This window comes from Podarcis tiliguerta (genome assembly GCF_965153285.1).
Source record: "Podarcis tiliguerta genome assembly, chromosome: 6".
NCBI lineage: Eukaryota > Metazoa > Chordata > Lepidosauria > Squamata > Lacertidae > Podarcis > Podarcis tiliguerta.
Genome location: NC_139539.1, coordinates 50,558,625 through 50,581,200, shown reverse-complemented (window position 1 = coordinate 50,581,200; position 22,576 = coordinate 50,558,625). Strand labels below are relative to the sequence as shown.

Below are 22,576 nucleotides of genomic sequence, written 5' to 3'. Positions count from 1 at the left end.
TAATGATAGAATGCAAAGATTGTGCAATCTAGGGTGCAATAGTGATGAGACAGGGTAGCTTTCTCCTGTAGATGTTGGAAGGAAGGAAGGAAGGAAGGAAGGAAGGAAGGAAGGAAGGAAGGAAGGGTCTGATAGTTGGTGAGCTTTGTTTTTTCAAGCCTGTAGCCAATGCAGCACTATTCTACACATTTTAACTCAGAAGTATGTCTCAGGTAAGTGTACATATTATTGTAGCCCCAAAGTATATGGTGCTACAAGCCTCCTTTGTTAGAGTCAGCAGGAGTTTTTACTTCTATAGGTGCAGGACTATGTCTTTACAATGTGTGTATACTTAAGTGGGCTTAAATCTCACAGTGTCTAATGGGGCTTCCTCACTAGTAAGCCGAAGTTTGCAATTCCATACATACACACTTACCTGGGAGTGAGTCACATTCAACACAATGGGCCTTACTGCAGGTGCAAACTTAAAGTGCCCATACTTCTTTTAAACGGGTTGGAGTCACAACCAAATCTAATACAGGCATGGGAGAGGAGAGGGAAAACATGTTCAATTAAAAAACAGTGGAGGGCGGAGGAACAGACACACTCAAAACATCCCATCAGAGATTGTGTTGATTACAGTGCCCACATACAGAGGCAAACAAGGACTCACAATGACAAGGGCTGGTTGCTCCTGTCCATGGAAGTGCAAACATGCTGGGAATGTGGGCTTGAGAGAGCACATCTCTGTTTGAGACTCTGTCCTTCCATGCGATGTCCAAAATCTTCCTGATGCAGTGCATACGGGAGGCATTGAGGCGTCACTCCTGGCAGGTGTAACTTGCCCACGACTCACTTCCATAAAGCAATATGCTCAACACTCATGCCTGGTAGACCTTCATCTTCGTATTGGTCGTTAGCATCACAGTCTCCCATACCTTTTTGGAGGAGCGAGCCATTGCCGTAGCTGCCTTCCCAATATGCTTGTCCAGCTCAGCATTGGTGGTGAAGCTGCTGGTTGTTGTAAAGCCCAGGGAGATAAAAAAATCACCTACCACCTCAAGCATGTGGTCACCCAGGCTGATGCATGGCATGCTGGTGATGTCCTAACCCAGAATGTTGGATTTCATTGGGCTGATGGTAATCCTTGATTATAGCTTACAGTTATTTTTACCAAGGTGGCTGCCAGTGGTGTTCTCCTGTAGCATATTATTCCTGGATACCATTTCACTGCATTTGGTAGATACTGCAATGTAATAAATGGCTGGAATTGTGCATCTCCATCCAATGGGTCAGAAGAGGTGCAGCTGTATTACAGGGCTTGGCTGTAGTTGATGGGATGTGTTAGGGCTCACCCACACTTCCATTTGTGTTGTGCCTGGAAAGCACGGGTCTGAGTGGTTTTCTGCTTGACCCAGGCTTTCTAGGCACAGGTCCAAACGGTTTCCAACTTGCCCCACCCCTTTCCAAGGGAAAACTCGCTCTTTGGCGAAAGATTGGAACAAGTGGCTGTCTAGGGAAAACCCAAATTGACATTTGCTTCAATTGAGCACTAAAGAGCGGTTTCCCCGGAGGTGGGGGTGAGGGGGAACAGTTGGACCAGAGGAAGTGTGGACAAGCCTTTAGTCTTTAAGGTGCTACAATGCTTTTTCACTTTTGCAGCAGCAGATTAACGCAGGTACCCCTCTAAAAATATAGAGCTATTTTCTGAAATCTCAGCATTTATCAGTTTCAGCTCATTCCTTCTCATTGTCAGAATTTATCAGCATATCATATTCTGAAAACTTTCAGTGCCTGTGCAGTACAGACTTCCCTTGGTAATTTGCCACTAATTTATGCAAGGGGAGGGAGGGAGAATAACACCAAATTTACATTCTGTGGCAGCTTATCCCACCATTGTCCACTAGGGGGGTTCTCGCTCCTTTTTGTGTTCTGGGTCCTTCTCATTGACCAACTGAGTTAGTGGAGCCATGAAGCTGTTGCAGTTATTATAGTCCTCTCTAGGATTAGTGTATAACATTAGATATGCAAGTGGTAGCTTTCATCACAGCGTTTCACATATTTTTTTCCTCACATTGCAGAAGGCATCCAGCAGTCCCACCAGGTTTGATGGGTTCCAGCTACCACTGATGTCCAGTGAACATTAATTCAGATAAAGCAGAACTGGGATCATGAAGTGAGAGGAAAGGCCTCCTCCAAGCCAGGCCTTTGCTGGTGAGAGAAATGAACCCCCCCTGAATATTGAGACCAAATGATGGTTGTGAAGCTGTATAAGGGGTTGGGGAAGATGTGTGCTCAGAAACGGAAGCTGTAAAGACTTACAAAAAGAACTAGTATGAGCCTGTAGCTTCTGAAAAGGAGACAATAAGATGGCATGGTACTATTCTGTATACACACTCATCAAAGGGAAAGGAAGGGAAGCAGGACAAGTGGTACTGCTCTCCACTGTTTAACAGTCTGGCAAGGATTAGGAACCTGCGGTCCTTCTAATGTTGTTGGACTCCAATACTCATCATCCCTGAACATTGGCTGTGATGTTTGGGGCTGGTGGGAATCCAATAATATCTGGAGGGCCAATGGTTCCCATCCCTTTTGTTAAAAAGGGGGCCAACCACTAGAGTGGAGAGGTGAAGGAAGACCAGATCGATCCTATGGGATTCACTGCCCCAGAAGGGGGGCAGACACCAAAAGGTATAGCAATATTCCAGAAGAAAATCATTACTGCCCATTAATTAGACTTTACATGCCACCTTATTTAGGGGAAAGTAATGCTGTTCAGGACCAGCATTTGCGGGCAAACTATTCTTGCAGGTGCTTAATGTAAGATCTGACACTTCCTTCTGCTGCAGCACCAGCTGCTGTCCCTGTAGAATGGAAACAGTGAATGCAGCCAGGTACTTTTAGATGGCCATGCATATTCCCTAAATAGTGAAGCACACAACTAATTTTTCTCTTTCTCTTTCTCTACTTCACTATGCCAAAACAGTAACCAGCGTCAGTCTACGAGACCTGGCATCCCCACACTGGCCCAGGTGCTAGTGCCAGGCCTATTTGCCAGTGTTCACAACATCTGCTTCTCTCTAGGTTGTCATCTTGGAGATCCCTAGAGCTGTGGGTTTTGACACTAGCTCTGGTGTCGTGAACCTTTGACCTCCCAGATGTTACTGAACTACAACTCTCATCGTTCCTGGCCACTGCTGAGGCTTGTTGGGACTGATGGGAGTTGTGGTTCGGCAACATCTGGAGGGCCAAAGGTTTCCCACACCTGCGCTAGCTGCACCACCAGAGAGAAAGCCAGGATGCATGGCCAACAGCACAGAGCAAAATTGGCCACTGCCATTGTTCTGCAAAGACCATCATCCTCGGAGGCTCATCGTTTCCTGTGGGTGATGTGTGTTTCAAAAAAGGGGATAGGCGGTGGAGGTTTGTTTTTAGGCTTTTGTGAAAGAAGCCCAGAAGCCCCAGCGTTAAACAGTAATACCAAATAGGCAACTAGCCAGTAGATGACAGATGAATTGCTCTTAGATGGGAAAAACCAGGGCCCTCACTTACATTGCTGACTGGGACCCCAGCAAGCTAGTAGTTGTAAGGAAGTTGCATTTCAGGATATAGTGGGGGCGGGTGGGTGGGAAAGAGTCATCCTTCAGCTGGTGCTGTGCACACAGAGACAGACAGAATGTGTGGGATGTTATGCGGAGGGCTTGTTCTCATTACCTCGACTGCCTTAAATATGTCAGCATCCCATTGCCTCAGAGGAAGGATCGGGAGCAATACTGTGCTAATGGGGACTGAGGCCTTTCAGAAACTTTTAAATCCTATTGTAATTTTTGCTTATTTTCTGATGTTTCAGAGTATGTATGATCTTGGTGAAGAAAAGGGTGAGCAGAGGGGGATATAGTGATAAAAGGCCACTTTTGGGGGATGCTGAAGGTAGGCAATTGTTCTGGAATCAAATATTGTGGATCCCACAAACTTTTCCCCCAGCAAAAACATGAAACCATCTATCACAGATAATAGTAAAGACAGAGTTACGTCAATAATGCATTTTCCTCACCCTGGTTGTTGGTAGGAGCACAGGGCAGGGTAGGGATGAGGGTGAGGGAGAGAGTAGAACACTGTGAAGAAGATTACTGGATTTTAAAGGTAGTGGGTGTTGTTTCAGGTCTGGCTGACCATCCAAGGAAGCCCCCAATAGGATTTTTTAAACATCTGTCTATCTAGTTTGAAATCTTCTCTAGTTCCCACTTGATCACTTCAGAAGAAATAAAATGTTTCACTTTTATAATTTTGTCAGTGTCCAGTTCCATACATACTTCCCCAAAAAGCCACTACATAATACTCACATTTATTTCAAAACATAGCATGTACATGCATTCACGCTGTACTACACATGCATAAACCCTAACACAAAAAACCAGATAAACGGTCTCCAATATGTAATACGTTTCTTCTTCCTTACCACCCAAGTTCTTCTGTAAAATTTACATTCCCAAATATTCATCAAAGCAGCAATCTATTGTTTCCTAATATGGGAACAGCAGTGATTGTGCCTCCATCAAAGGAGGATGGAGAAGTGCAATTAAACGCTACTGGCTTTGGTTTTGGTTTTCCATATTAATGCACACTCCCATTTACTTTGCATCCAGTACACTCCTGCCACTGGTTTTGGAAATTGTGTATACATACGTTTTGATGCATTTCCCTCCAAACCAGCTTCAATCCAAATTGAGACTTGCTCATTGGGTAAGAAAAGTCCCACCCTGTCTACCAGTGGAGATATACAACGGGCGACGTAGATAGGCATCAAACTATGTTCATGAGTACAACAATGTGCAAACATGGTGGGAAATGCAGTGAAATGCAATGACCTCACTGCATGTGTACATGTGTCATGTGTACAGGCCTTCACTTCAGCCCAGAGTGAGTCACATGATTACTCAGGCTGCCATCTCCGAGCCAGATTAGTCCCTCCCACATAGTGGGTCTGTTTTCTTCCAGTCCAGGTTCTGCAGCTAGAATCCAGGTTGTTCATTGGTTTTCTGTTAATTTTGCTGCTGCCTTCTTCTCTGGCAAAGGAAGGTATAATGGGCATCTTACCCGGCTGAGAGAAAACAGACCTAATGGGAGCTCATCACCTGCTAATTGAAACCTGTCACTTTTTTTCTGTGTCAGAGAAGAGTATTTCAAGGTTACTTTAGGAAAAAAATGTATGAGGTTCTGAGTATGATGTAGGGGGTGGTACAATCCTGCCCCTTTGTGGACCACCAGCCTGGTTGTAGTTTCTCAGTGGTGGAAAGTGAGGCACTGACTTTGCAGCTGGCTTTGTGTTTCCTGGCTTTCTTGTGGGTTTGGTCAAAGGAAAGTTTGTCAGTAAATTTCCAAAATGAAATTCTTGGGTTTCAGGCCTGCCTGGATGTCACACAGACGAGAAACCCATCCTTTCCTCAACCCCCCTCCCCACTCCCAAAAAAACTGGATAAAGTTGTCACTGCTCCAAGGCGTATGAAGGCTAGTGATTATTACTCAATGATGAGTACTTTGCACATGTTCAGGGATTATTCCTCCCCTGTTTCCAAGACTGGCAGTGCAATTCTATATGACTTAAGTATATACTCCTAGATATGGGATTATATGATCCCTAAACCATTGAAAATAGGTTATAATTTGAAAGTCTGGAGGACCCTGGCTCATATTTTGGCCCATCCATATGGCCAAAATAATTAGTTATTCAATTTTTATGGAAATACAGTTTTGTTTCTGATGTTGACTATTATTATTATTATTATTATTATTATTATTATTATTATTATGCCGCTTTAGGAACCCTACATGCTTTTGAAGCAAGAGTTCCTTGGTTTGTGTTGTTTAAAGATTTGATAAATTTGTTTTCTTGGATTTGTATCTGTTCAAGATACAAATGTATTGAGTTCAAGAATCTATGCCATGTGATTTGACTTAATTTCTAAGCGACAGGTGTTGAGGCTCTGTTTTGTTTGGAACTCATGCCTGCTCACATGGAAGGCATTCCCTCTGTCCATGGGGTGTGCAGAATAATCAGAGTTTATCAGTGCAAGGGACGGGGACTACAGCACTCTGTACATGTTCAAAGGCCTTTTGCCCCTGTGTGCTTTACAAGTCCTGGTGAGGGAAAGGTTGTGCGTATATGTGTGTGCATGTTAGATCACACACACACAGCTCAAAAAGTCATTACAAAGCCATCACAGGATAAGAAAAGTTGTGTTGTGTTGTGTCCCCCCCCCCCCCTTGATTAAGGTGATAGTGCCACTTTGGCTTCTCCCTCTGTTTATACCTATTTAAGCTTTTTCAATAAATCACTCCTCTCCACCTGCCTTTTAAAAAACCAAAACAGCAAACCCCAAAGTTTTTACCCTTTTCTCCCCAAAATCCTGGAGAGTCCACCCTGTGTGTCCCCGTCCCCCCCCGCCGCCCGCAAAGTTTGCAGCTGTCCCACTACATCGCTGCGTCCGCTTGCAATAATAAATAAAGGAGCTGGTTTGGATTTGGGAGGGGGGCAGCTGGGAGGGGGCAACGGGCAGCATTTGAAAATCTGTGGAGCAGAATTCCTGTGTTGAAGGCAAGTCTCTCCCTCCCTCTGCCCTCATTGATTTGAGGCGGGGAGGAGGGAGGCGGGGGAGGGCGCTGCCTGGGTGGTCTCTTCTCTCTCCACTTTGGTGAGCTGTTGCTTAGCAGCTAATAATAGGAGATGTTTGCGGAGTAATTTGCCTCTTCCTCGGCCAATGGGAACCGGGGCACTTTCCCATCAAACCAAACCTTCCTCCCCCCGCTCCTCTTTTCAGGATCTCGAAGGAGACTGTTTGTTCCAAATGTTGGTGGGACGCGATCCGAGGCGCACTGCACCGCCGGGCACCAGGGCGCCTCTCCTTTCGGGGGCTGTGTGAGCTTTCGATCGCCGTCTGCTGCCGCGCGTCGAAGGGGCCACGCTGGGAGGCGCCGAGGGCGCATGGGGCGCGCTTGGATGGCCTCGGATTCGCCCCCATAATGTCCACATGGGATCCCCGCAGCAGCCACTCCTCTGAAGCCTCCGACCCCGCGCTTCTCCCCTCTGGATTACCGCTCCCGGGAAGCCGCCTGCGCCCCTGCGCCTCCCGCCAGCACCGTCCTCGCTCGACCCTGGAGCATGGCTTCGGATCGGCCGGTCCCGGGGGCCGGGGGCTTCCGGGGAGAACTCCCGCCGTCTTACGCGGCGGCGGCCACGGCGGCGGCGGCAACTGCCAGCTCGGATCTTCTCCGGAGACCCAGCTACTGCCACGCTGCCTTTGCCCTCAAACAGATCTCCAAGGTAAGGGAATGGGGCGAAGGCGCTTTCCCACGGGTGGGGGGGGGGGACGAGAAGTAAAGTTGGGGCGACCCCGTCCACCCGGGAGAGAGGCGCGCAAGCAGCTGCAAGGAAGGGGACAAAAAAGGCGAGGGATCGGCTCTTTTGGGCCCGGGGGGGGGGCTGGGAAAGGGGGTCCTCTTCGAAGCTTTCGGCTTCTTTGGGGCCAGGGAATGAAGGAAGGGGGCAGGCTTTGGCCGGCGCGCTCCAGAGCGAGCCCGCGCCGTGGCCCCTGGAGTTTGTTTATGGAAAGGGGAGACGCCGGGGAGCCGTCCAGGAGGGACGCGCGGGAGAGGCCAGCCCCGGATCGGATCTGCGAGGGGAGACGGCGGCTCGGGGGTGGGTCTGCGTGGAGCGTTTCGCTCAGGAGCGAGAAAGGGAGGCGGGTGGACTTGAGTCGCTGAGTCGGTGGAAGGAGAGGAAGGGAGACAATGGGGGAGTCTCCCGCAAGGGAAAGCAAGGAAACTTGACAGGTCAGAAGGACGCACCTGAGGAAAGGGTGCAACGGACATCTGCTCTCCCCAGAGCTGGAAACTAGACTGTGGTAGGACTCCTTAACATACCGGGTTGCCTTTTGCAGGGCTCAATTCTAACAGGGCACTTCAGCTGCTGGGTTGCTCTGAAGGTGAGGAGTGTATCTGGAACTGGGGAAGGGAAGCAGACCACCGCTGAGGAACAGAGGAGGGAGATTCCTGCTCAGCAACCTCACATACATAACACATGGATGGTGGCAGGAGCTTCCCAGTGGCCTGTTTCTCCACTCTGAGTAGGGGATTCACCCACATCTACAGCTGTCACTCAGGAGTTCATCTTTCTGCAGACTGGGAGGATATGGGCACTGGCCTTCACAAGTTCGGAGCAGATGGAAGCGCTGCAGGGACAGGCAGGCATGCACATATATGCCCCCACAAATAATCTATGGCAAGGTTCTTGCTGAAATGCTTGCTCCCAAAGGCTTGAGGTCTGCTTTAACCCCAGTGCCAGCTACCCTGGGGCAGGATGTTGCTGTTCCCTGTAGCAACAGTGTCTTGGCTAACTCTCCATTTCTCTCCCCAGGGTAAGGCTGTGGGCCAGAAAGCCCCGCTGTGGCTGCGGGCCCAGTTCCAGGCCCTGCTGTTTACACTGGGCTGTTGGATCCATCGTCACTGTGGCAAAGTACTTTTTGTGGGGCTGCTGGTCTTTGGGACGCTGGCTGTAGGGCTGCGAGTAGCCTCCATAGAAACGGATATTGAGCAACTCTGGGTGGAAGGTAAGTTCCATTTTGTGAGTGTATGTGAATACTGGGAGGGCTGCATAGCGCTTTAGGACATTGTTGGGTGATGGTGGAGCAGTTGTCAAACATAGTGGAAGCAAAAGGCCTAGAATAGCCTTTTAAAGGGAGTTGCTAGCAAAGGGGCCCCTCTCTAAGCTCCACACGTGTGTAAATCCAGATTTGCACACAGTTTCTTGGAATTGGCATCTTGGGGGAATCTACCAAGTAACAGGGGGATAGAGAGCACTTTCTTGGATATAAAAATGTATTCCAGTTTGAGGAACTCTTAAAACCTCAAGCCTTGCAATAAATCCCTGTTTCCCCATTTTAACTTTTTTCGATAATTGAAGAGTTTGTAAGCCTTGAGAAAAGCTTGAATTATGTGACTTTTCAAACAGGCTAGAAAGCCTCCAAGACCAGCTGGCAAAGTGATGAAAACAAGAAGCTCTTTTATTTAAAAAGATAATTGCACAGGGAACAATCATGCTGGGAACTTCTTCTGTGCAAGCCCCATTGATATGAATAAGAGCTGGATGATAATGTGTGAGTGCCCTTGTGCAACTCCATTCAAGTTGAAGGGGCTTCCTCCAGAAATGTTTTCAGTGGGTTGTGCCAGTGGTTTTTAAGCCAGTTCTCTGATTTTTAGAGCCCAAAGCAGAATTCTTTTGAATGTTGGTTAAATACTATTCTCCATGATGGTAATGAGCACTGTTTGTGAATACTGAATGATGGGACAGACACTTTCCATGCCCTAAATTTACATGTAGACTTGTGGGGTGACATGGTATAAAACTGGAGAATGTAGGGTTGCCTTAAGTGCTTTTGAATAATTGAAGATTGTGCCAATGATTATGGTTTGGATTTAGAGGCACCTGGCAGTTCTGTTCTTGGAGGTCTCAGTAATGGGATGTATCACATTTATGACACCCTGCCTTGCAGCCCATTCTTCCTCTTACTTGCTCAGAGTGGTTTCCTTACATGTGGTTTCCAGGCAGTCTCCCATCCAAGCACTATACAGTGCTTAACCTGTTTTGCTTCAGCAATAGAATCTCACTCATCCTATACCTTCAGACCACCTTCTAGAAAGAAAGGTGTTGTGGTGATCCTCACTGATTTCCTGTCCAGGCATGAAATTTTCTTCCCTTTTTTTGGATTCAATCTTGTTTGGTTATATTGGTCTCAGTCTATGAGAAACAATGATTTATACACCAGAAATATTGGGAGACAGACCTCTCCCGTAACCCAAAGGGTTTGGTGTGGTTGTGGTGTTATAGAGAGAGATTTCTACTTTGAACTTGTTCCGCAAGAGTGTGTGCGAGTGTGCATAAACCTTCCTATGCTGCTCTGCATGTGTGTGCCTGTGTTCGCCATGCCGTGTGTGCAGTCCAGATCCCTATCGGTGCAAATACATGCCCCCACATAGACAAGTGCAATTAAATTATTTCCCCCATCTCAGATAATATGGCTTTTCTTGCCACCGGGCCCTGCTTGCTGCATTGCATTATTGACATTAAAATCCTAAATTACCTTTCTGAGGGTGGTGCTGAAGGAGAGGATAATTACTGTCTACAGCAGAGCTGTCAGTTGAAGTTTAACTTGGGTTACACTTGCCTGCCAGCTGAGAATGGAATTGGGTTGAATGCAAATAGCCGAAAGCAAAAGGGGTCACCAGGAGCAAATCCTAATTTCCTACTGGAAACATTTGATAAAAATGATGCCTTTGTTATTAATAAGTTCAGCATGCTATGCTGCCCCCTCCATTCTCAGCACTGCCGTCAATCCATGTGGCAGTGCCTGGGGTTTGCTCCTTGCTTTCCATCCCCTGCTTATTGCAGTCTCCTCTCTTTTCCAACACCAGGTTGCGCTGAGTTTTCACACCCTAGGATTTTTATTTTATTTTTATTCTTTTTTTAAACAAAAAAAATTGCAAGCAGCCTGGGAGCTTTCCAAGAGCAGATGTTTCTCTGTGATGACTGTCAGCGATCTTTGGCGTTCCACACCTCCTCCCCCTGCACAACCCCAGCTCCATGTGTGGTCCTAAACTACTCTTGGATTTTGTTCAACAATAGAAGCAACTTCACTCTTCCACCCTCCCACTCCCTTTTAAATAAAACCCACACTCACATGAATGCCAGTAAAGTTTACCCACCTGTTTCACACACTGAAGGGGGACTGGAAAGGGAAAAATGCCTCAACCTTAGCCTTCTGCCCCCTCCCCTTCTCTCCTTGCTTCTGCCTTCCAGAGGCTTGTAGCAAAAAGGAGATCCATCAAGACCTGCAGCTGTTAAACATTTAAAGAAGGGAAATCCCCTTTTTGTAACCAGCCCATCTCAGCCCAAATCAAGAACATCCCCTGAGAACCTGCACGGTTGGGCTTGTACTTATTTATTGCTTTTGATGCTGACATTTGCTCAGCTTTAAAAGAAAAAAGAAAAAAATCTGTTGGCTGTCCCATAGTTGGAGTGATGGCTTGTAAGCTACATAAAGCAGAGGGCACACATGATCTAGGTTTTGGGGATGTTGCACTGAAAAGAGCACTAAACTTTGTGGAGCTCTTTGGTTGGACGTTTTGTTTTGCTACAAATTTATATTTGGATATATCTTCGAGATTAAAAAATGCTCAGTGATACTATTTTACTTTAAATTATGCATGTTAGAACTAGGTACTGCAACAAACAGTGTAAAAAAGCGATATTCTGATTTATCACTTGTATTTCCTTGAATCACAGTTTATCCTCTCAGCTGGCTGGCATTTGCCAAGTGGGGCTTTGCAATATTGTCTTTCGGTTGGCTGCTTGGTGTGTGGCAAAAAAGCTGGCTGGGAAGAGTTGGCATACAAGTAGAAGTGGAAAAAGTTCACAGCTGTAGATCTCCTGTTGTGGATAGTTCCAGTGTGTAAAATGTTGCTGTGATTACTTGTTTGCTGTGACGCAGGCTCCTTTCATTGGAACCCCATGGCGCTCTGAGGATACTTCTGTGAAGCTGTGCTTTGAACTGTACTGCATCCCCCTTATCCTCTGTTGTGGGCCATTTGGATCAGAAAAGGTTTGCTGTCAAGATTTGGATTCCTAGACCAGAAATTCCTTAGCTTCCCTTGCATCCGTGACAAGCAACATGCAGCATTGATAGTGAAAAACCAGCTGAATCTAACTGCGAATTATCCACAGGCCTAGCCATTCTGCAATATGGCAGTTGCTCCATGACTGAGTTTTGTTCATGCCATTCCCTTTGCCACATTTGATTGATCTGATTTGTGCATAGCCCTGTACAAATGCCTCTGGAGAAAGCTTCTTTGCATAATGATAGTATAGTATAGATGCTCTTTCTACCAGTGGTGCTTTTCACTAACTTAAATTAGACAAATCCAGAAACACATAATTTGAAGGAAGCGACCATTGACTCTTGTTTGAAGGTCACAGTCCCCATACTCACCACTGTTCAATGAACAAATATCTGTGGTAGCTTCTCACACTTTTTGCACTGTGGTACACTTCAATCACCCTGGAAAAGATGATTGAGTGTATTTGTGCTCAAAACATGAAGCTGTCATGCAGAGTGTGTGGGCCAGAGTGTGTGCGCGCAGGGTGAAGCACCCTGACCTTGTGTATAGTGGAAAACAACAGAACATCTGATTCCTTAAAACAGATGGGGTATCATTCTAGGCGTTAGTGTAACCATGGCTGTCTCTCCTTCCAGCCCAATCGTCCTCCCTAAACTACTCCTTCTACCAACCTCTTCCGTTTGCAATGCTGTTGTGGATCAGCCTTTGCCAACATGGTGACCTCCAGATATTTGGGAATATAACTCTCATCAGCACCAAACAACATGAGAGATAGCAGGAGAAAACATGTTTAAAAGAAGGAATATGCTTCTGTGACCAGTATGTTTGGCCCTTAGAAAGTTCTCTCTTGGTGTGTGTTGTCCACAAGAGAGAGAGTAGGGAGGAGTATAGATACATGAGTTTAAAGAACTGCCAAATTGAATTGAACCACTTGACCTTTATTTATGAATGGTGTTGAATTTTACTGAGGCAGATAAATGGAAACACTGTGGGAATAGATCAAACAATTTGATATTGGTGAATGAGCTGTTTGCCCTACTGATATCCCATTTGGGGGTTATATGATGTGGTTGGTAGATTCTGTCCATGGAACTGTGTTGTATCCACAGATGCACTCTGACTTCACACTGTTGTTTAGTTTAGATGAGGAGAGGAGAGGAGACAAGGGACCTGCTGGGTATTGATGGGAGGGCAGTGTGTCATCCCAGGTCCATCTTAACAGCAGGCTCTGCTTGTTCCTTGTATTGGCATTTGGCTTTAGCAGTGAAAAACTGAGCTCCTCTCTCACAGTTTGGGCATATACTGTATGCCTTTTCCTTAATTCCACTCTTACTGTAAATGCTCATGTTTAAGAAATTGGCTTTGTTTCCTATGTACAAAGTGACCTCAGAGGACTGTGAGGAACTAAGAAAGATCTATTCCATGAATATCCACCAAGTCTTGTTAGAATTGGCATCTTATTTTTGGAAATGTTGAGATAAAGGAGGAGTGTTGAAGTCTGTAAACAATTTGGTGTAAAATGCACGAATATATCCCACATCTCCACCATGCAACAGTTTATATGGCAAGTGTGCATTTCTCTCCAGTTTCTGGGTCCCCTTCTGTGCAATAGCAGCTGAAAGCCTTGAATTAAGCTCAATTGAAAACAGCAAGGTTACCCACCTTGACTAAGGATCAGGTGTCTCACTGTGTGATCTATTCTACAACAGTGTTGACACCAGTCATCTCAACCAGTTATTATTATCTATTAAATTTGTATACCGCCTTTCATCCGTAGATCTCAGGGCGGTTCACAGCTTAAAAATAAAAAATAAAAAATGCAGTGGATGGGAAAATACCAAGAGCTGATGTCAACAGGAATTGACTGTAGGCACTTATAGGTAAACCTCTATAAAGGTACTTGCCTGTTGGCAGTGTTATGACCAGGGTAGACTGCTGAGTGGGAATTAAACCCTAGAGCTTGGGGCTTGAAAACAAACCAGCATTGGAGAGGCAAAAGGTCATGGTTGATTTATAGGCTAAGGGTGACCTCAAAGAAAGGCAGGTTTAATCTTTAACCAGAACATTTTGGTGTAGCTGTGTGGCTGCAGGGCCTTTTTAAAGGTTGCTGCTACTGAATGGCTGTTCTGCCAGAGGAAATGTTTTTATCTTTGAATTCCTGAGAGTGTGGGGAGGCAAGAAAAACCGATGAAGGATTTTTGCCCACCCATACTGGAACTTGCAAGGATTCGGAAGAAATGAAGAGTTTGATGGATTACTGCTGGGGCAATGGATAGACACCCTTGCTGGACAGACTGCAGGCAGCATGCTGAGGTGATAAGACCAGTATGCAGAGATCTGGAAGGTACTGTTCAAGAGACTTGGTGGTGAGCCCAGTTGCTTTTCTGAGCTGGCAGTCAAAATTGACCTTGAACGTGTTTCTATATCTTGAATGAGTCAGAACACCCAGAGTAGACAGTAGTGACATTTTCCAGGATAAAGTGTTGTAAGATGCCTTCATGCTGGAGAAAATGAAATTATTTCACTGTACTGGCCTATATCTTGGGATAGGATAATGTCAATATTTAAAAAGGAATTAATTAATTAGCACAGGATTTAGTGAAGCCAACTCCTGGAGTGTAATTTGTGGAGTGGCGTGATTGAATTTCTACTTTATAACCTGGGAGAATACTTTGATGCCAGATGCAGCTCAGTTCTCAGTAGTGTTTTGAGGGAGTGAACATCTACATATATATGACTACAGGTAACTTGTAAAGGAGGGAGATTCTGTAGTTTGGATGCTTGTAGGGTACACAAACTGGGCATTTAGCTTAGAATGACTGGGGAACCTAGCCTCATTTAGGGACTTCAGATCAGTATAACAATCATGCACCATTGGCTTATCTGTATTTGATGCCCAGAGAAAGATGTCTAAACTGCCCATTTGAAATGATAGCAAAGAATGGTTCCTTTAAAGAGTGCTGGGGTTCTGAGTCTATCTAGTCTGAGAGAGCTGACGCCTGACACCTTTACAAACTTAGCCTGATATTCCTGCAGATGGGAGAGGTGAAGCAGCCTTTAAATCAGGTCAGACCTCAGGGTGTTTGAGACTGGAGATGAACCCCATGAAGGCAGGCCATGTGAGAAATACTAGAAGGCCCAGTATATATTCAATGAGGCTTTTCTACTCTGAACTCTCCTTCTGAACAGATAAATAAACTGTGGATGTGGGGCCTGCATACCTCGCTCACAAGAGCAAATAAACAAGCCCCCAAGGCAGCTGAGTGCAGAGGCCAAGGGGGCTTCAGTGTATATATGTACGTAATGTTCTTGGGTGGCCAGCAGAGGTGGGTGGCCTAGTGGCTAGCAGAAGCCTCTGAAGTGGCCTTGGTGCTGATAAGAGTGAGAGGACAACTTCAGGAAGGATGAGAGCCATGGGGGAGATGGGTGACGTGAACAAGTGTGCTTCCCATATTGTTGGACATTTGCATTCCTTAGAGGCAAAGGAGGCTGGCAGCAGAATTAAGGAATCTACAAAAAAGAATTTATAATCTCACATAGACAGTGTGAAAGTAAACTGGACTATTTAAAGTGGAAAAGCAAACTCCAGAATGTTGTGATGCAGGGGAAGTATGTGAATCCAACAATGATAGGAGAAGCTAGGTAATTCAGGGAGTCTGGGTATAAACTTAAGGCCTATCAAATTTCCTCCATAAAGAAGTCCATCAGGCTGCCACAGGGGCACACAGTTTCTGCACTATTTTTGGAGTGTGTCCCAGCATCTTTCCCTCATACCCTCCAAAATTTTATAGACAATTCCTCATTGTTTCCAAGAAAGAAACTGTATTTCTTGTAGTTTTTTTTCACAGAGATGACTGCTGGTATGTCCTTTGATAGTTTAGATTTGGTTAATATTCTATGTGTTTCTCTTCCTTCTGTAGAAGTGATGATTCTCCCACACATGCTATATATTAAATAAACCTCCTGTTGTGGAAGTCTTAGGTAATGATCAGTCTAGTCTTGAGCCAACCTATTTCCTAGGTTCTTCCATAGTCACCTTGCCCCTTCTCTTGTCTTTTCTTTGGCCGGCATTTGACAGGATTCAACACATAAACTTTGGCACAATAAAGAAAAGAGGTTTTAAGCTGGGCAGAATCCATAGATACATTTTAAAAACAACACCACACAAATGAAAAAGCAATTGTCTATGGGCCACAGTGGAAAAATGCTACTATCAGTGCAGGTAGGAACGATGATGACAAACTAGGATAAAGTCCAACAAAGAGGGAAATGCCATTAGTTTTGTTCTTTTTCTTTGTTACCAAGTCATTACCAATTTCCATTGGTAGTAAATGCCAGTAGCAAAGTAACACTGGAGTTAACTAAATGCAGTTGTTTATAACCACACTTGAAGAAGAAAAAAAATCATTGAACAATTCTCATATGCTTCATAGTATTTCTTGTGATTGCTAATAACTGCTGTGAGGGTTGCACATGTGATTGCACATGCAAGTAGTAAATAATACCTGCAGAATAGAAAGTGTTGTAACTACTATTTTAAAAATAGTGTATTTGGGGATACCCTTCAGCCTCTCTATCCTCTAAAAGAGAGAGAAAGAGTGGGAGAGCGTTGGCCATTATCCTCTAAATCTGCTTTGTTTTCTGCCTCTGCTTTGACATTTGCTCTAAGAGGCATCTTCTACTGTGACCATGGCCGGCTTTGAAAGGATCTTTCTTTTCTCAGACTAGCTCAAACTTGCTAGAGTTGCCACTCAGGCTGTTTCAGTTTCCCAAAGAATTGAAGGGTTGGGGGAGGAAAGAGCTCCTTTTGTTGAGGGGGGGGGTGGACAAGAGAAGAGTGAGAGGACGGATGCTTCTAGATAAAGATGGGGTCTCCCCACCTCGCTGATCTGGTTGTACATATGGAGATTCCATTTTTAAATGATATGTGAAGAAGGGTGTCTGACCCAGCCCTAGAGATTTTATTTTTTATTTTATTAGCAAGAGCTGTGAGTGGGGAACAGAAAGTGGAGAGAGAAGGAGAGAGTGTTATTCTCTGATCCATCCCCCCTGGCTTGGAAAAGTGGTCTGAGTTCAAAAAATTCATTTCTTGCCTGAATGAAGGCAGCAATGTGGAAAAATTTCGCCATTCAGAGGGGGATGAATGTATGTTTCAACCGCACATTAAGTCACATTAGCAGGCAGTGGAGTGCTTAATGTGGGCATTTTTCACAGCGGCCAACAGAGGGGATGATTAGCATAATTAGTCCAGGCAACTCTATACATATGGAAATGCCAAATGCGTAAATGCCAACACCAGTGGAAATTTATGTCAATGCTGACAGGAGTCTTAGCAGTGAATGGCTCCCAACTGAATCTCTTTTAGCCCCCTTTTTCGGGGGTCGGGCTCTCCCCTCGTCTTTGGCCAAGGCTCCTTCATGCCGTTCCTCTCCCTCACCCGCCCCCTCCACACTGGGAACCTGAGCCCTTCGGATTTCTGGTAAATAAAGACATTAATTTAGGTCTGGGATAAACAAAAGGCCAGGCCAGGCCTGGGGAATGGAGAGTAGGCCTCAAACGGGCCTTTCAGTGCTCTCCTTAAAGCCAGCTCCCCCATCCAGCCTGCCAGCCACCTCCACCCCCTCTGCCTTGTTTATTTAGAAAGCAGCCTGGCGTCTCTGTCTTTGTCAGACTAGGTTTGTTAGAGAACAAGCACCAAGGGACACGGCGCTGCACATCTCCCCCTACCTTGGCCCTCAGCAATGTTTAGCCCCAGGGTGTCAGTTTAATGGGGTGCTTGGGCTCCCTTGCTTGTCTTGATGGAGCTAGCTGCTTTTCCATGGTGAACAGGATCCTGGTTGGACGTGTTTTGACAGCCATAGGCCAGCTAGCGGCTGGCAGGCCTTTCAGAGCAGCCGGGACAGGTAAAAATGGCTCTTTTAGCACGCCCCCAGCGAGACTTCCTCCCGAGCAGCATGGCTCCTTTCACAGCCTCCCTAATCCAGCTAATCCGCCCCTCAACACTTTGAAGGTGGCCCAAGGCATGTGCGTGCAGCACTGTGTTGAGGACGCTGCAAGAAATCAGATTCGGCTGCGGCTGCCACTGCCATAAGGGAGGGAGTGTGAGAGGGGGGGGGGTGCATATTAGCCTTCCCCATCCTTTCTTCACTGTTTCAGGCCTGTCAAGGAATCAGATCTCCACATGGATATGGAGGGGACACAGCTGTCCACTTACTCTCTGTTTAGTTGCATTATTGAATTTGTTGCTGATGGGAATAGTCATGGATTAAACCAAAACATAAGCTGTCCATGATGAAGCCTCACTTTCAACCTGGCTCACTTCCAAGGCTATCTGGACTAGTATCCTGCTTCAGATCAGGCAGCTTCTAGTTGTTGGGGTTTTTGCTTTTGAGGAGATTTCCCAGTGAGTAGAGATGTGGGCATAATCTGCCAAAATTACAGTTGACGCCTTGACGCAAGCAGTCAAGGATAAGATTTATTCTTTATACTTCTATGTAATCTAGATCAACATGTTCACAAATGCAGTCAAAACGTGGGTCTCTGAATCAGGATAAACCCATGCAGTTGCAAAGAAGACAAACATAAGTTATTCTTTAAAAAAAAAATCACATTTAAGGCATTATTGTCGTTACAGTATTCATGACAGTATTCATTTGTTTAGATCAAGGATCTTAAAGCATAACACCACACTACAGCAATAACTTGCATGATATTTTATCATACTGAATTTCCTAAGTAGTACATTTCTTAGGAACAATATTGGTTGATAATTTCTTTTGTTAAAGATAGCTGTTTTATTTCTCTTTTACTGGACTTTAAGTTTTTATTTCTCACGATCCCTTGTGTGAATATTCAGTTAATGAAGGATGCATACATATGTGCATAATGAGTGTGGTTTGAGCTGCAATCCTATAAACATCTATCTGGGAATAAACCTATTGAACTCTGGGAATTCCTTCTGAGGAGGCATGTATAGGATTGCACTGTGAAACTGTACCCATCCTATTTTAGTCATACATGCAATATTCCATGAGGATCAAGCTTTGCATAAATTGTCTCTGCTATTTTCCAACGGAAGCCAGCTGTGCAGAATGCTGTGTGCAATGTAAAATTAAAAAGCCACATCCCAGCAGATTTTCAAATTAAAAAAAAATGGGTATACAAATAATAATGAACAATAGTAAAATAATAAGGCACAGAACAAATGTCTAAGTGTATAAATGGACAAGACAGTTGAAGGGATATTAAAGGTGGAAAGAGTACCTGAAGCAGGGAAAGAGCAGCAAAGAGGACATCAGCAAAAGATCTGTCACTTGAAGAGTCAAGTCAAGGGAAGATAGGTTTATCCTACAGCAGAAAAAACCAACAGTTCATGTTTATGCATTTATTTATGCTCATCCCAAGTTCACCTTTCACAGATTTGTAGTGGTTTGTAATATACAAGAGGTATGATGTGGTTGTAGCCCTAGTTCTGCTGCAAATTTTAAATTATTTTTCTTGTCCTTCAGAACAAGCATTCTCCTTTTTTTCCCTTTTCACTTTGTATATCTTGATGTTTAGACCTTTTTTTTTTTTGTTTCTGATTTATCTGTTCTGCTGTTCATACCTATCCTAATTAATGACCTTAGTTTGCCTCATATGGTTTTAGATTAGGCCTGCAGAACTTATGCCCCATTAAGTCAGGCCTCCCACCAACTAAGTCTTGTGTCTGCCTGCTACCTGTTTGCCTGTCCTCCTATATTTTTTTCCTTTTCCAGTAGTTGTTTCTCCAATTTTTCTTATGTGTCACTCCAAAATCTATAGGAACACCAAATATTCTCTGTGGTTGGCTGTTGTAGATAACACTCTTCAAGGTTACCACCTTTACCTCTTCAGAGTATTTGGCAGAAGGCCTTTATATCCCATCTTGTAGAAAATCTAGGATGTGGGGGACTAGGGCTAGGATCGGCCCACCTATGTGGCAAGGTTAGATGACCACCTCAGGTGGCAGGATCCACAGAGGCAACAGATCCTGATGTAAATCTTTATTACTTTCTTGTTCCTGTTGTGGATCTTCACTTACCCCTTCTTCCCTGGCGGGGTGGTGGTGGTGGGCAGCGTTTTGTGGTTTGCCTCAGGTGCCAAATTGTATTGAGTCAACCCTTAATAGGGTTTTGACACAAATGTCCTCCAGCTAGCTTCATAAATTCTATTAGTGGACTGTCTTAGTGAATACCACATCAAATACCCAAAGACCTTGTATGCTCCTGGCTTAGGGCATCAAGTGTTCAGATTCAGAATGTACAGATGTGGATAAGCTACTGGGTTTTGGAACACAGTAGGTTGTGAATCCACTCCCATAAGTTGTGAATCCACAATCCATGAGATAAATACAAGGAGACTGAGATCACCCACGTCTCTTACAAAGCACTTTGCCTAGGACCAGTAGAGGTGGGAATACATACAAGAGGCCCATTGGCGCTTCTAAGATAGAGAATCTACTCCCAAAGTCAGTGAAACTCTCTCTAGTGTAGAACAAATCTGTCTGTCTATTCACTTTTGAGGCAGAAAGGCCCATTTTTTTATTTCCAAGGCTTTGAATTGAAAAGAAGTCCTCTTTGAGGAACTATTCTCCTGAGTCCAGTTCATGACAGATCCAAGGATATCCTCTGATTTTAAAAGGCAGTTATCCAAGTTATGTGTAACACTGTCAAGAGAAGAGGTTTTCCCCTCTGGATTTCATGAAACCTGGTTCCACTTTGCTTGTTTAACAAGACTGCAGCACTCACACTGTGACTGAACCAAAAAGCAAGTCTGGATACAGATAGTGCTATTTATGGGGGGGGGGTGTCATTTAATCATCTAGTTTCCATGCAAAAAGTTAAAGTCTGATGAATTTATTGAGATGAATATAGAATAAGTCTTACTCCCCTATTATGATCTTTTCAAATTAGAAAAATGAAAGAATGAACACTAATACCCTGCTGAGCATCTAGTACCAGTTCCACATCTTGGGATTGTAGCAAGATTTGGATTATCTCTTTCCATCAGTTGTCTCTTCAAAAGATTTCTAAGAAGAAGAGAGAACAAAGCACTTATTGGTAATGCACCAGGCTCCATAAAATGGCTTCTGGAGATGGCACCTAGGACCCCATCTGTCGCAGTAGGGCGCCTGAGTCAGTCACAATTCTTGTTGTTGGGCTGATGATGAGAGAAGTTCTAGGAGTATTTTTATGTCCCAGTTGAGGTTAGTTTGTGCTGGTATAGGTAGCTAGAGTATCAAAAGGATTGGTTGATGAGTGTTTTGTCAGAAGAATGAGCTTTGGAGGGCCAAGGGAAGGGCCACTGCCCTGCTTCCAAATCAGTGAATAGCTTTTCATATGTTCTTTGGACAGGTTCTCACTTGAATATGGCAGTTTTCCATGCCCTGGATCAGAGGGGTTTGTGGTTAGCGCTACAGAGTCTGGGCCAGGACACACACAGACATTATGCAAGCAGACAATGTAGCAGTCTCTAGGCCAGCACCCACTGCTCAAGACATTTTGTTGATGTTTAGGTCCACCTTTTGTCACCCTGAAGTTGAGCCCAAAGATCAATTAACCAGGACCAGGGAACTCTGCAGCAGAGGCTTTAAGAGCACACGGCTTTCATTTTAGTACACTTTCTTTCTTAAACTGTGTAGATCAGATATTGCAAGCTGTGGGGAGTGCTGTGTCCTTCATTAAAGCTCCATCTACTCAAGAGAAGCTTGACTCGAAATACTTGAGTTGATTTACTGACCCTAAGAGCTGTACTTTTACTTAAGCTGAGGTTTCTCATTTATAAGGTGATCAGAGCTAAACAGTTCACCCACACAGTCCCTCCTGTGGAGAAACCAGAAATTATAGAATCTTGATCAGCTGGCTGTGGTGCTGGCTTGGGCTTCCTAAGAGCAGTCTCTGATGGGGAAGATTTCCATGCCACTTGACCCAAATCATCTGACTTTTAGGATGCAGGCATGCAGAGTAGGAGAGGAGTGTCCTGCTTTGTTTGTGACCAGGGTAGTTGGTGATACAATGTGGGAGCGATGAACTTTGAACAGTTTGTGGTGTCACAGATCACACAAGCATTGTAAGTCCATGCAAATGGTCTAATAAGAGACCCCAAACTTCAGTTCTGACTGAACTAAATTATGTTTTCTGCTCAGGTTCGTAATGCAAAGGTGAGAGAAAACAGCAAGTGAAAGACCCAGGTTTCCCTTCTAATTGGGTCTTACATCCTCTTACTGTCATCAATTGAGCCCTTAGAAAGGTGGGAAGGTAGCAAGGGTGTGACTCAACTTGAGAAGTGGATGGTTATTTGTCCATGTAGATCAGTTGCCATTCTATTTGAGGTTTCTGGGGGCTAAGGCCAATTTAAAGGAACTTCTACTAATTTCAGTCTGCCCTTATAAACTGGGCCAGCAACCCAAAGGATATTCTACTCAAGTCTCTACAAGGAAGAGATTAGAAAGCAAAACTGTCCACTGTCTGCAATCATTTGCTGGGGCAAAGTGTGAATGGGAAACTTGCAGGAAAGATTGGGATGTTCCTATAGTATAGACCAGTGGTGTCCAAACATTTTTCAAAGAGGGCCAGATTTGATGAAATGAAGGGTTGTCAGGGCCGACCAAAGTTGTTAACCTTTTTTTAGGATTCAAGTTGTTGAGGTAAACTGCCACAGGGGTTGGATTAAACTGACTGGCGGTCCGGATTAGGCCCCCGAAACGAACTTTGGACATGGCTTGTATAGACCTTAGTGCTTCTTTTTTACATGTCTACCCTTTCTATTGAGCTGGAAGCTCATATATACTTGGATGATACAGGGCATAGCCCGAAGTTACTCTGGTTTCCTTGTGTCCATTCTGTTACATCCTTATTTAAACTTTTGTTCTGGAAGTCAAGATTCTGCCCTTGTTCTAGCACCAAGT

The 22,576-nt window shown here is 44.8% G+C and overlaps 1 protein-coding gene across 3 annotated transcripts in view; it reads left to right on the top strand.

Moving 5' to 3' along the window:
- Window positions 1-22,576, top strand: part of PTCH2 (patched 2) — a 73,670-nt gene that overhangs the window by 14,196 nt on the left and 36,898 nt on the right. For all 3 annotated transcript variants that reach the window (XM_083447777.1, XM_083447775.1, XM_083447776.1), the window contains 3 exons: window positions 2,061-2,193; window positions 6,798-7,300; window positions 8,393-8,585. In XM_083447777.1, the coding sequence (XP_083303903.1) occupies window positions 7,139-7,300; window positions 8,393-8,585 (355 nt within the window). In that variant the 5' untranslated portion in view covers window positions 2,061-2,193; window positions 6,798-7,138. The remainder of the gene's footprint in view (window positions 1-2,060; window positions 2,194-6,797; window positions 7,301-8,392; window positions 8,586-22,576) is intronic.